The sequence below is a fragment of the Hypomesus transpacificus genome, chromosome 9, assembly GCF_021917145.1.
Source record: "Hypomesus transpacificus isolate Combined female chromosome 9, fHypTra1, whole genome shotgun sequence".
Classification (NCBI taxonomy): Eukaryota; Metazoa; Chordata; class Actinopteri; order Osmeriformes; family Osmeridae; genus Hypomesus; species Hypomesus transpacificus.
This window is the reverse complement of record NC_061068.1, coordinates 21,203,864-21,217,985: the sequence shown is the minus strand read 5'-3', so window position 1 is coordinate 21,217,985 and position 14,122 is coordinate 21,203,864. Positions and strand designations below refer to the sequence as shown.

Genomic DNA, 14,122 nt, shown 5'->3' with positions numbered 1-14,122 from the left:
ACGCGCATGTGTCTGTGCACGAGTTTGCCTGTGTTTGTGTGCGTGTGTCAGTGAGGTGAGTGAGGCGAGTGAAAGAGTTTTTGTGTTGTGAGAGGAGTTGCAGAAAAGTGTGTGCAGAACTGTGTGGAATCTAGTCATCAAGCCTCAGAAGTGGGATTTAAGGGGGATTTTTTTAAAGGAGGATTTTACTCAAGTGAGGTATGACTCAAGCAGTCCCAAACTCAGGCAGCAGAAAGGGACACAGGGAAACGAGCACACATGGCACGCATGCACACACACACACACACACACACACACAAACCAACGCACACACACCTACAAACACATACGCACACACACAGCTACAAACACACTCACCCATCCTCAAGCTCAAAGACACAAACACCCCTTTTGACGTAGGGCCAATGCATTAGAGAGATGACGCAACAGGGGAGCCACGGCCCAGAGCAATCAGCATGATTAAGAGTGTTGTTGCTCCTCTCATCCTCACCCCCCCCCCCCCCCCCCCACCACCACCACCACCACTTCCCCCACTCCAGCCTTTCAGGTTCCTTGTGCGTGTATTCCTTGTGTGTCGTTTTGGATGGAGAAACGTGAACATCAATGACTACATAGCAACATCTTGGGATGGGTGGCCCGACAACTCTGATCACAGCGGTTGGAGGTCACTAACCATAGAAACACCAGCTCTTTTAATCTGGACTCCAATCGAACACTCGTCAAATCTGGAACTGTCGGAATCGAGTCAAAGATTACATTCATTAAGGAATGAAATAAAGTCACTTGGGGTGGCGTCCCAATAACGTTAAGTGGCTATTTCTCATTGCCGTGCAGTGAAGTACAGTGCACTGCAAGGCTTTATAGACAGAATATAGGCAAATAGGTTACTTTGAAAAGGGTTGCCAGGAAGCTATGTTTGAGTATTGACCCTCACCCATCCCATGTTCTGAAAGACAATAATCGTGCGAATGAAGCTGTTATCATGGGAGATTCAGTGCCTAGAATGTACTTCAGAGATTTGCAGTTTGAATGTTTTCACTGCATTCGTTTGGAAAGTCAAATGAGGCATCCACTGAAGAGTCTCTCACCGTATCTCCGGAAGAGAAGAAGTATAGTTTTCCTTATTTAGTACCTAGTTGGTATTCTTGCTTTTTCAGACAAGTCTGCTTTGTAGAAAACCAAACTCTGGGCCATGTAAATTACCCGCACTCTAGAACGTGGTCTGGGACTAGCAATAGTAGTCTTACTGCTAAAAGTTGTGTGTGGGTGTGTATGGAGCCCCTAGATTTAATGAGATCCTCAGGGAGAGGTGGTCATACAAGTGACAGTTAACCCTGATGTCAATAAGCACCAGTATAGATTAGGTTAGGGGTAGTATAATAATGTGTGTGTGTATTGCCAGAATGCACTGAATAATAAGCACAAGTCCACATAAAGCACATAGCATTAGCGTGTGGATATGGTGTGAGAATATACAAAGGTGTGCTTTTGGTCACATGCAAACAGTGTGTACATCAGCAAATGGTGAGTGCTGGCATCAGCACATTTGTGTGTGTTTGTCTTTAAGAGCAGGGAGGTGGGGTAGGGGATTTGACAGGGGGGGCCCTAACATGCGGTCCTTGAGGTGAGTGACTAAATTGCTTGTCAGAGTAATCAGCTGCTGTAGCATGAGCAGTCAAACCTAACTCCTGTTCCCTGTACAATGTACTGCCTGAGCCAGAGGGATGCAGAGGTTAAAGAAGACAAACACACACAGACATGCATGTGTCAAAAGCAGACACACCACATTACAACTGGTAACAAACCAGTTGTCCGATGTTGCTCCACGCACACACAAAGATCATGCGCACACAAACTGTATGCTGCTATACAAGCCCTTTATTCTCCCCTCAATCGTTGTCTGCTTGTGTCTGTATATCGACTTCTCAAAACAGCATAGTTTCATAACACTTTTTCGGGACTTATCTATTGCCTATGCACTTACAAGAGATTGCTTTTAGGTTGCAAGTTGCAAAAATTGTATTTGAGAGATGAATGTGTGTGACAACGTTCCACAACGCAGAGTATAACTTGTCTTTGGCCAACGGTTTAATCAGAAATGCCGACACTACACGTGATGGATCACAGGTTCTGGCACAGTTCCCCCACCTCTCTTCTCTCCTCTTCGCTGCCCTGGCTACTGTTGCCATGGAAACGCTGGAGCCGACCACTCTGGGGGCCGACGATGACAGGGAGTGAGCCCCTCATAGGCTACTTATTGGAATTGACAGAGTGTATGTGTGTGTGTGTTCACACTTTACAATTCAAATATACTGTGAGTTGCATAACACAGTTCTGTAAGTATATGGGCACAAAAAAAAGAGAGTATCGGTGCGTGCGGTTCTGTAGGACTTCTCCCCATCATTTCTCTCAATGCGCCACCTATCCTGTTCAGTAAAGTACAGTAGAGCACAGTAGAGTTGAACAGGAAGCAGGAGGATGCCGCCCGCAAAGGTTATCAGTAATCCAATATGCTTTGGAGCCGAGTGACAATGTCCCTCTAGGAGAGCATCCGGCTGTAATTCCTGGTGAGTGAGACATGATTCCAGGCCTCTTTCTTCCCCACTCTTTTTGCTGGAGAGGAGGAAAGGCTGCCTTGCCTTGCTTACTTCCCGACCTCCTTCCTGCTGAGGACAGTGCTGACTAATAAAGCCATGACATTGGCTTGGCAGCTAGACCCAAGGTCGAGGGAGAGACGTGATGACCATGTATGCGCACTAGCAGACATGCACACCCAGACACAGAAGAGGCAAAGTTCCTCAGGTAAGCAGTAAAACACTACACACCCACAGACAAGCACGAGCACACAAGCACGCACAACCCAAACTCGCTAAACAGACTAAACAATGAAAAAGGAAAACGAGGCCCCACCCCGTGGCCCAGGAGAAACCATCAGCGGTTCCCACACAGAGCCAACAATGGCGGTAACAGTCAACCTTGGGCAAGTGGCTGAAGAGGGCAAACTGTTCGCTCTGGTGCGGTAACTTAGAGCGGTGACCCACCAAAAAAATAAACAAAAACAACCTCTGGGACTCTGCCTCGGCCGTGCAGAGATAAAATAAAGAAGCTATTTTTATCAACTTGTTCTTTGCATCGTGCTAGCAACTACAATTATGTTGGACTCGATTCACAAGCAGCTTCAGAGTGGGTCAGTTTCTCAGTTATATGCATTGTGGTGTTGGGGAACCTTGTTGTTATACATGATTGTCTTGGAATTTGTCTAATTATGTATGCTACAACGGGTACATATTGTTGCTTTGGGTGGGGTAGGATAAGTGCATGGGTTTGTGTGAGCTTCCCGATCCGTACAAGCAGTTGTGTGTTTGTGCTTGTTTCTCGTGTGTGTGTGGCGTCTCCCCGGGGGGTTCGGCTCGCAGCGCTTTAATTAGCCTAATCCACCCCCAGCACATTGAGAGAAAGATGGAGGGATGGGAAGGAGGGAAGGTACTGGGGGGAATACTAGTCTCCTCCTGCCTTCTGCTACTGCTGCTGCTCCCCCATGTTGGCTCCTCCAGTCGCCGGCCAAATCCCCCAAAACCCTGCTGGGAGGCAGGAAACTGGCTCCAGCATGGCTGGCCTTGCCATTAATGTCGACCCCGGACCCCAGGAGGGGGAGGCGCTGTTGAAAAGGTAGAGGTGGCTAAATGATCCATTTGAAACTGTGGATAGCCGAAGCTTAGTTGACATGGAATTAATTTTGCAGTGGATGATTTGGTTCAGGCTGTGACGTGTGTGTGTGTCAAGGTGAAATGCTTATTAAAGGAGAATGTGTGTGTGTGGGTGTGCGCATGCCTTACTCATTGAGCGCAACACAGCGTAAGTAAGCATGCATCATGCATGGTTGGTATATAAATAAATGTGTGTCTGCCCTAGAATGCAAATGCACTGGTCTGAACCAATGTTTGTGACTGGTTTAGCAGAAGGGGAACCAGAGGTAATAACAGAGAGTGTACCCGGTAATTGGCTCGCAAAACACCAAGACTTCCATATGAGAGAGGGAGAAAGAGAAAGGGGGAGTGTGAAAGAGGGAGAGGGTGAGAAACATAGAAAAAAAAGAGACTGAAAGCAGCAGAGAGAGAGAAATAAGAGGGGAGGCAAAGGAAGATGCACAAACAAACAGTGGGCCTAGGGAATAGATGCAATCAGCCAGTCAGTCAGCTAATGACTACTCCCATGGACAGAAAGAGAAGGAGGATAACAGAAAAGTGGGGGAAGAGAGGAAGGCATACAGCTTGGAGTGAGAGAGAGGGAGGGAGCAACTATGAGAGAAGCAGGGTTGGGTGTCTGGCATCTGTCTTTAGTCAGAACATTCAGACAAGGAGAGGGATAAATATTTCACTTTTGAGGGAGACATGACAAACATAGTCACACAGACATACACAGGACCACTAACACAATGTACAAGGGGAGCCGCCTACTGCAAAATAGATATGAGGCTGGTCAGGTAGAGAGATAGAGAAAAGGGAGAAAGACAGGTAGAAAAAGAGAGTGGAGAAGGAGGTCCCACAGCCCAAGGCCCCACAACAAGAGGTGCATCCTTTATCATTATTAGGGTTCCATTACAGGAAGATGGCAGGCCTCCAAGGTCAGCTGCACCAATAATGAGGCCAGGAGCTTTGTGCACAGCTAATGCTAATGCTAGCTGCCTTTGCTTCCTTGTGTTACAAAACTGGCTGTCAGTGCTCAGTGATAAAAAATAAACAAATACAAAATGTGTTGCCTTTTTGCCTTGACCCTGTTAGGAGTACATTTCTTAGGTAAGCAGGGTGGTGGCGAGGGCTTCCCTTTGAGGCAAGTATTCCTTAAGTATAACTGTTGTGCTAATAGTGTTCACTTTTGAGGCTGCAGACCAGCATTGGCCTATGCTCTCCACCCCCCAATAATAACACTAACTCTTATGCTAACAAGATTAGCCCCAGGGTCAAAGAACAGTGCAGACCAGGCTAGCAGGCAGTTAGTCTGGCATGCCAGAGAGCCAGCTAAAACCAGGCTTCGGGATAAGACTTTTTTCTTTAAGAAAGAGGAAGATAGAAAAGGAGAAAACATGTGACCAGAGAAAATTTGTGTGCGTGTATGTGGCGAGTCCCTTCTTGTCAGTGTGTCTGTGTGTGTGACACAGTACTGTCTTTGTGTTGATGCGAGTAAGGAGAAGATCACAAGACCCATGTGAAAACTTTTGACCGAAGACGCTCCCCAAGCATATGACAGCCATGTGACGGTTCTCCTGAACTTGACACACAAACACAGTGGGACACAGCATAGTAAGAAAAGACACAATTCTAAACCCCTGACCAAAATGAACTTATACCTAACTACAGAATAGTTTCTTATTTACAACGTCTAAGTGCCCTGGCATAAGCGTGAGCGTGCAGTAAGCGTCTGAGAGCTAATCATCTTAAAACTTGCTTAAGAGGAGGAACTAATCAAAAAGAATCTATTAGGAAATCTATTAACCCACCAATGGTTAATCCGATAAACCCATTTCCAAAGATTATCACTGGAACCAATCATTTTCTAATGTCTGCAAAAGTATCATCATCACTCTTTACAGTAGATTAGCAAATACAAATTGTATACATATATTTAAATATAACAACCACACTTCAACATTCATTTAGACTAATAATGTTATCTAATAAGGATTTAGGATCTGGATTGACGGCTAGGATGTTAATGTGATCATGTTAGTTTAGATAGTATTTGTGTGTGCTTGCACACACACCTGTTATAAGCAGATCGCAGCAATAGTCACTATCATTAAGGGATGAGCAGAAGTGTACCCGGTGTTGATGAGTGTGCCCTGGCACTCTGACAGACTTTAGGTGTGTCCTTAGCTGCTCCAGTTGGCAGACGAGAAGTCATGGTATGCCAGGTCAGAAAAGTCACCTTCTGTACCCACTACATACATCCCTTGGCGTTTTAATACGCTACCATGCCAACGCTGTGCCTGTCCGCTGTGCCAATGATGGAGTAAGGAAAGCTAATAAGATAATATTATTCCACAATAACAGCCAAGTCTGAACTGGCCAACTTTCACGTTGCAGTCGAAGCTAGCCAAGGCCAAACACCACAAGAGCCCAAACCTGAAGGAAACAGACTTGGTAACTTACTGAAGATTGGCGATTACATCCTGTGACAAATCTGAATCTTTTCAGCTTGACATCAACAACAATGCTACTTAGACCATGTTTCCCCACCCATGGCCTGAGGAGAGAAACTATTCTGGAAATCATGTCTCGGGCCCATGTCTCTGTCTATTCTTCTTTTTTATGCTACAAAGCAAACTCTATTCATAATTCATCAGTCTTCCATCCTTCTCTTTCTCTTATCCTTCAATTTGCTCCATTAACCTCTTTGCGGTGTCATGGTTGCAAATTAGCTTTACTCCTAGCAGCCAGGTACATGGAGTTACACCAGAGGAGTGACACCATTAAACAGAGAGAGTGAGAGATGTGTGGGGGAGGAAAGGTGGTAGGGGAAATGAGGAAAGAAAGGGATGTTGTAGCAATGGACAAAAACCTGGATTCAGATAGTGATTTCCCCACACTATAGCAGATTGCTACAAACCAGTCCATGGGCGAACTAAAGGCTGGTTCTAATAGCTGGTGAGAGCTAGCGAGGCTATGAGTTAGAAGCCGCCATGTCTGGTGTAGGACTAAGGCTAGCGTTATGGCCAGCACGAAGTCTGGAACTGAAAAGGTGATGGGGCAGGATAGCAGCTAGTTGCCAAATAGTTGATTACAATGCTGGTACTATAACGGCTTGGTCTAATGACTGGGGTGTTAAGGTTGGGGTTATCTATGATATATGGGGTCTTATAGGACTGAGACAGGATGTGGTGAGACATTGGTTTAATGAGGAATTTAACTCCCTGTATGTTGTGTTAAAGTGTGTGTGTGCTCTGCATGCAGTCACTGCATATTCTTCTGGTGTGTTGCAGCTCGTATATGCAAGTTGTGCAGGGTGTGGGAGAGTGTGTATGTGTGTGTGTGTGTGTGCATGCGAGTGTGTGTGTGTAAGAATGTGTGTCAGCCAACCTTATCCTTAATGAGACTAAATGATCACAGGAGAATGGAGGGCATTGCATCTCATTTCTACACCAACACATGAGAGCGGGCCCTGCCTATTATCTAACGAGGGATACCTTTGATCGGAGAGAAGCAGAGAAAGAAAAAGAGAATGAGAGAACACAGGATACCAAAAGATGACAAGATGACTAGAGATAGAGGGAGTAAGGAAAGAGAAAGAGAGAAAAGGAGGGTGGGCTTAAGCGAGAGTTTGAGGGCAAAAAAAAAGAGGGAGAGAGACACGAGAGGAGTGAAAAGTGTGACTTATTTAAAAGAATGCTGGTTGCAGAGACTCAAGGAATGGAAGCCAGAGGAGCCATAGCACAGGGATAACCCTTCTGCTTCTCTTAACGAGTCATATTCAGTTCCAAACCAGGCAATCAGAGATCCCCCTCAATGGTGTTGTGTAATGCCGTGACGCTCACATATGTGTGCGTGCACAACACAGATGCATCCTCTGCTCTGAAAATTCACACAACTCTCAAATGCCTCTGGGTGTGAAAGCATTTGTGTGTGTGTGTGTGTTTGTATGTGTGTGTGTGTGTATTAATGCTCCTTACTGTGTGAAGTTCAGGTGAAGAAACACTAGAGGACATGGCAACATATTGAGAAACTGTAGCATTGTTGGGTTGGGTTCTTTGAGCTCATTAAAAGATGCATGCTTCGGTGACACTCTTTCCCACACATTCAGAAATCAACCACACTCGCACACACACACACACACACACACACACACACACACACACACACAGCACGCTCATAAACAATTCAAGCATCGGTTGGTAAGATAAACCATCCATGCTTCGTGCAATCAGTATCTTGACTTGCAAGTTATACGCAAACTATTTTGAAAGCCACTGTAAGTATGCTGTATTAGCCTGACGTTGTCATACTCATAATTCTAGTCAGAATATGAGTCTGAAAACTCTCCGTTGGGCTGTGACTACGGGGCGTGTTTCAACCGAACCTAGGTTTATAGGTACCTAGCGAAAAATAGCCTCAACTTTCCTAGACTTTTAGACATAACAACTGATCTCGTTGTTATGATCAGTGACCAATGCACTTTTGTAAAGCTCTCGCTTTGGGTAAAAGCGACAGCTAAATACATAAAAAAATAAACGATTGGGGTGGCAGCTGCCACCCCTTGCCACCCCTTAGATCCACTGCCCCCATCTTTCTGTGCACTAATGACTGGAGGATCAACCAAACCCCTACACCCCCAGACACACTCCTCCCAGCACAATGCCACCCTCTGTGCTCAGCAACAACTCGTGCCTTGCCTCTCACTGCCCAAAGGCATGAAGGCGTGTTCTGTACCCACTTGTATATACAAACAGAAAGTATTGTGCACTTGGAGAGATAAAGATACAGAAAAGCCCAAACTATTTTTAAACTTTATAAAACATACTTGTCTATTTGGCAGAAGGACGGATAGAGAGGAAGACCGAGAAGGACAAAAGGAAAACGAAAAGAGATAATAAGAGAGAGAAATAGAAGGTAAGTGGGCAAAGGGAGGGACAGAGGGGAGACTAGGGGTGTGTGTGTGTTTGTTGTTCGTCCTACAAGGTCTAGTCCAGGGCTCCATCTGTTTTCCAGGCTGTCCAGCAACAGGCCCTTCTTCCCCCTCTGAATGGAAACAGACTGGCCGGGCGCTCGGACCACTGGAGCGGTCTACCCCACACAGTTATGTGTTTTCAAAAGCATTTCAGTAATTGATACCATATAAAAAAAGTCAAAGAATATTTCTGCCAATGTCTATATTTTGTTGAATCTGGATTTATTGTTTATATATTTCATTCATTCTTTAGTGTTAAAAAAATAAAAATAAATGTTCAATTATATTTTGCGGTGTAGAAGGCCGCTGTGGCACTGGAAGTATTGGTTCCTGTCCTGGTATTTGATTCCTGGCGGTCCTAATGTTAACACACCATCCCTCAACACTCCTCTTAACTTTCTTATTTTATCTCTCCCTCTGTCAATATCCACCCTTACCGTAACTGACTCAGCTTGCGCCTTTTACAGATCCTTTATTCTACTCCCCATTTTTTTTATCTCCATGATTTCCCCAAAAGCTTCCTGGATCCCTCTCTCTGCTCAATACCCCCTCACCTCTTTCTCCCTGAATGAACGAGGGGGAGAGAAAAAGAAAAAAGGAGAAAGAAACAGAGTGAGAGATAGTGTGACAGAGGAACAGGGAGACAGAGACAGAGACAGAGACAGAGACAGAGACAGAGACAGAGACAGAGACAGAGACAGAGAGAGAGAGAGAGAGAGAGAGAGAGAGAGAGAGAGAGAGAGAGAGAGAGAGAGAGAGAGAGAGAGAGAGAGAGAGAGAGACTGTGTGGGAGGGGTTAAAGGCTTAGTCACGGGGCACGGTCTGTCCCATCATTATCATGCCTCTGGCGAACGGGTGGGGGGCTGCTGTCAGTCTGCCAAGTCTCAAACACACCTCCTTTCACTCATCTCTCTTACCCACAACACACTTGAAACACCAGCATTAATGTGCTCGTAGAAGAACCATGTAAGTCAATAAGCCTCTGACAAACTCCTCATGGCTACATAACTTGTCCCATTGGAATATCAAAACACCTGTGTTGTCTACTGCATGGCCAGAACACACACACTCAAACACCTATAAATTCACTCCCTTCCACACACCTCCCCCCACTCCACTCCCACCACGCACACGTACACACAGACACACATGCACCCACCAACCATGTATCTACCCACGCACCAACACACATCAATTATTATAGATTAACCCTTAAGGGAATGGGATACGACACCAATCAAGGATTGAAAATTAAGCGTGTGACATTTGTCATAAATACCCAGAGTGGTCAAATGTCACAGAAGACTGAGTGTTTTTGCACAGTTAAAGTAATACTTATGATGAGAATTAAGCCCTAAAAGCTTAGTGGCTAACACAGTTGTTACACATTCACAAACTGACCACAGTGTCAAGTACACATGACGTTGTACATTTATTTAAAGAGACATTATTCCACTGAAACTGTCCAAATCTCTTCGGCCAGTTACAAAAAGCCACACGGCCCCAATTTACTTTGTTCTTCTGTTAGCTATGGTTTTGTTTCGTGAATGGGAAACCAACTGAAACCTTTTAAGACCAACCGTGAATAAATGCCTTTTTAATTGATTATATATAAATCTATATATTGTGTTATTTATATATATTTTATTGTAAGTAGCACCTGTGCAAGGCATTGGGCCACAATGGGCACAGAATGGGAAAGGACCTTCCTTCTGGCACGTGTGGCCGGGGGACCAGATGGCAGAGTTCTACCCCCACGGGTGAACACAGCTGAAGAATGCTAGCGCTAAAGACGCTAGTCTAGATGGCAGGGGAGGGGGCTACCTGATAATTATGCCAGATTGGGGGGGGGGGGGAGAAAGAGAGAGATCTATAATCAAGATGTGCCCTTGCTTTTTGTCGTATGTGTGTGAGTGTGTGGTTAGAGGGAGGGGGGGTGGGTTGTAAAGCTCCATGGATACACATTGTCTGTGCTTAACAGTCCTTTAACAGACTGGAGAGGCCATACTTGGCACTGCTGTGTGTACGTTTGTGTGTGGGTGTGTATGTGCTCCTCCCATCTGTGTATTATTCTTTTGCAGCCGACCACACAGATGGACAGACTGACCCACACAAATGCAAACACAGACAAACAGACGCACCCACACACCAGGGTTGAGCTGAAGCCAGACAGCCAAGCAAAGGGCTTGGTTATGGCAAGTTCAGTAGTTTCTCTCGACCAGAGTGGTCGAGTTGGATCTTGGATCACTTTGTTTGTCCTTTTATCTCACCTTGTCTGTTTTCCCTCTCACAGTTTAATCACATAAAAAATAACCAGAACCCTTTGGAGTCTATTCTACCTAGAGCTCATCCCCCTCTTCCTCCCTCTATCCCTACCTCTGTCCCTACAGAATTAGAGCGGAGGGAAACGACTATGCTTTTAAACCTGTGGTCACCACACAAGGGTTCTGATCCAAGATGGCCGCTCATCTGGCTCACCACCAGTTCATCTCCCCCTTTCTACATATATGTCACTGTTTCTCTTTCTGCATCCCTTGCTACTCCCGGAGTCACATGGGAGAAAGGGCCCTCAACACAACACAAAGGTGAGACTAAACTGACACATTTAACTGCCCTGCCACTTAAAGAAAAAGCCTGTTTGCGGAAACACAAACACACACGTGCACACAAACTCCCTCATGCCCATATAACCTGCCATACTGTCTATCCTCCTTCACTACAGCACATTGCAGGAACTGACACCTTTCCATTCCCCTAAATCATAAAGCCACACTTGAGAGAAAGACGCACACACACAGTACCAGGGGACATGCCAGAGCCTGTCCTCCAATTCACATCCCCACCAAGCAGTGCTTCCTCCCCATCACATCATACTAAACCAGTTTCTTCATCCCCCCCACCTCTCTTTTTCACTCCATCCCTCGTCTTCCCCTCCATGTTTCCTTATCATCTTTCTGGGCCCCTTCTTTCAAAGGAAAACAAGGGCTTCCATAAGAGAGTGTTCGGGGAACATGGCATGTATTGCATATTGTGTATGAGAGGTTCAGGCATATGTCTCACATTTGGCGGAGCCTGCGATATAAATAGAAGCCCAAGCAATTTTCACATTCAAAGCGGTTTCCGCTTGTTTGTGCTTTGCTCTCGTGCAGGATAAGAAAGCAGCTGACAGTCGTCACAATGATTCTTCTCATCGTGGCACAGCTTTTCTTTTAATAACCTGTGAGGACATGCATACAAAGACAGGCACACAGACACTCAAACACCTTGTACAAGGAACAGATAACAAACAAATAAACAAGTATGGTCGTTACTTATATATTACCAGAATATATGAAAACCTGACATTTAACCTTGACATTTTGATGTACAAGGCTCGAATTTATGCAAAATTGCATAGTGTTGTCAAGTAGATAACATACGCCCAACATTGTATGAATGCATACACAGACAAAAGTATGCAGTAGCTAGCACAACCTGAAAGACACATTTACACTGCCATTATATATTCATAACGACAAATCAATGACAGGCCTTGAGTGTAACAGAGAGAAACTGAGTGAATGACAATGAGCTAAGAGCCTAGTCATCCATAGGGTAGAGCTTCACCTTTTATTATCGCAAACACACACATGTCCATGCACCCACGCACAAACAAACTCAGACGTGTGATGAATTTGCAATGAATAACCATATGAATAGGCATGTAACTGGTCACTAAAAAGGCTACATGCACCATCTTTCCACGTGAGGACCTAATTTGACACACACACACACACACACACACGGACACACAACACATACTTGCACACACATAGGTAGGTATAAACACAAAAGCACCAAAAGTACAATGATGTAGACAATGCCCAGCAAACTACCAATTAGACTTCAGCCCAAGCCGTAACCACAATAAAAATGGCGCACCACCTACACCAATTGGACCACACCAACAACACAAAAACTGGTCATTAAAACCCATAGAACGCTTTCAATCCAAGAACCGCATTTGCCTTCAATCCTAGACACAGGATTTAAGAGCTGGGCTGTAGAGGCATTAACCAGGCAGGCGACAGGCCTGCGTAGCTGTCCGGGAGACAGGCCTGCGTGGCTGCCCAGAAGGTTCTAAAGGCTCTATGCTCCCTAGCCAGGTGATTTAGAGGAGCCTCTTTGTGCTGCCTCCGCTGAGAACCATAACCAGTGACCTGCTTCAATCAGGGCAGGATCTGGGACTCAAGGCTGCGTAGCCATGTAGGGGGGTGAGGAGTCGTGGAATGAGGGAGGGTGGGCAGTGGGGAGAGGGTGGGCAGAAGGGAGGGGAAGAGAGAAATGTCGATGCGTAGATGGGACAGAGAGAACAACAAGGAGGGAAAAGGGGAAAAGGAGCGAAAGGCAAAACAACAGGAAAAGAGATGGGATAAATTGGAGGGTAAAGGACGAGTAGGGGAAGAGAGAGATGGCGTAGAGTGTGGTCGAGAAACGAAAAATATGAGTCGAAAAATAGCAGGGAGAGGGTTTAGAGGATCTATAGTACATCAATCTCAACACGCTTTCTTTTCCTATCCTCCTTTCAATCTCCCACTCCATCTACACCTCTATCAGTTTAATTTGCCACTTCGGGTGTATACATAAAACATTATTGCCTGAGTAAATGCACCACCTGTCGCCTGAGTAACCATTTAAACCTTCAATAGGAGCTTTTTTGATGGACGACTTGCGTCCTTGATCCCACAGTAACAAGAAGTTGCTTGGTCGTGGACGTGAGGCAGCTGAGTCATTTTATGTACAGAACCGGAAACCAGACCCAGTGACTTGCAACTGCACTCTTAAAAAGAAGGTCAAGGTGGAGACTTCACACACTAAAGCGAGGTTTGTGTTTTGCATGTGATATTCTGGGTGAAATGGATACAAAACATTGTTGTTTTCCACTGATTGTCAGAACTTGTCAAGTATTCAGCAGGGACAGTTCTCTCACATGGAAGCCAAAACACTGCAAGCGCTCCAAAATGGCGGGAACTTGCCCCCCTATAAAGCACCAAGGGAGAACCAAACCAGGCTCCAAAGTAAGCCTCTGGCAAGTAGCGACACTTGAAGCACAAACTGGATGTAATCCTGTGAAAACAAGCACAATTCCCCTAACATAACAAAGGCAACTTAACGGCTTAGCCCTTAGCGAAAGAGACTGATGGAAAAGCAAGAAAGTGACAACAACTTTAATGGACAAAATCGCCCTTACCTTCTTCATTTTGCCATTGCGCGTGCCAACAAAGGCCACAGTGTTGCCACGGTAATTGTAAGCAGCCACTGAGGTCATGCCATCATCCTTATCGATGAAGAGTGGGGTACCCTCGATGGTGCTGGTTCCGCCAAGCGGTTGGTTGAAGTCCTGGCCACAGAAGTTGTCATCAATTTGGAGTGGCTGGTAGAAAGAAAAAAATAAGTGTTTAGAAATCTGAACTAATCTTTC

At 45.4% G+C, this 14,122-nt stretch overlaps 1 protein-coding gene across 2 annotated transcripts in view; it reads right to left on the bottom strand.

Annotated features, from left to right (window-relative positions):
* Positions 1–14,122, bottom strand: part of LOC124471181 (plexin-A1-like) — a 164,110-nt gene that overhangs the window by 97,274 nt on the left and 52,714 nt on the right. For both annotated transcript variants that reach the window (XM_047025549.1, XM_047025550.1), the window contains exon 3: positions 13,892–14,074. In XM_047025549.1, the coding sequence (XP_046881505.1) occupies positions 13,892–14,074 (183 nt within the window). The remainder of the gene's footprint in view (positions 1–13,891; positions 14,075–14,122) is intronic.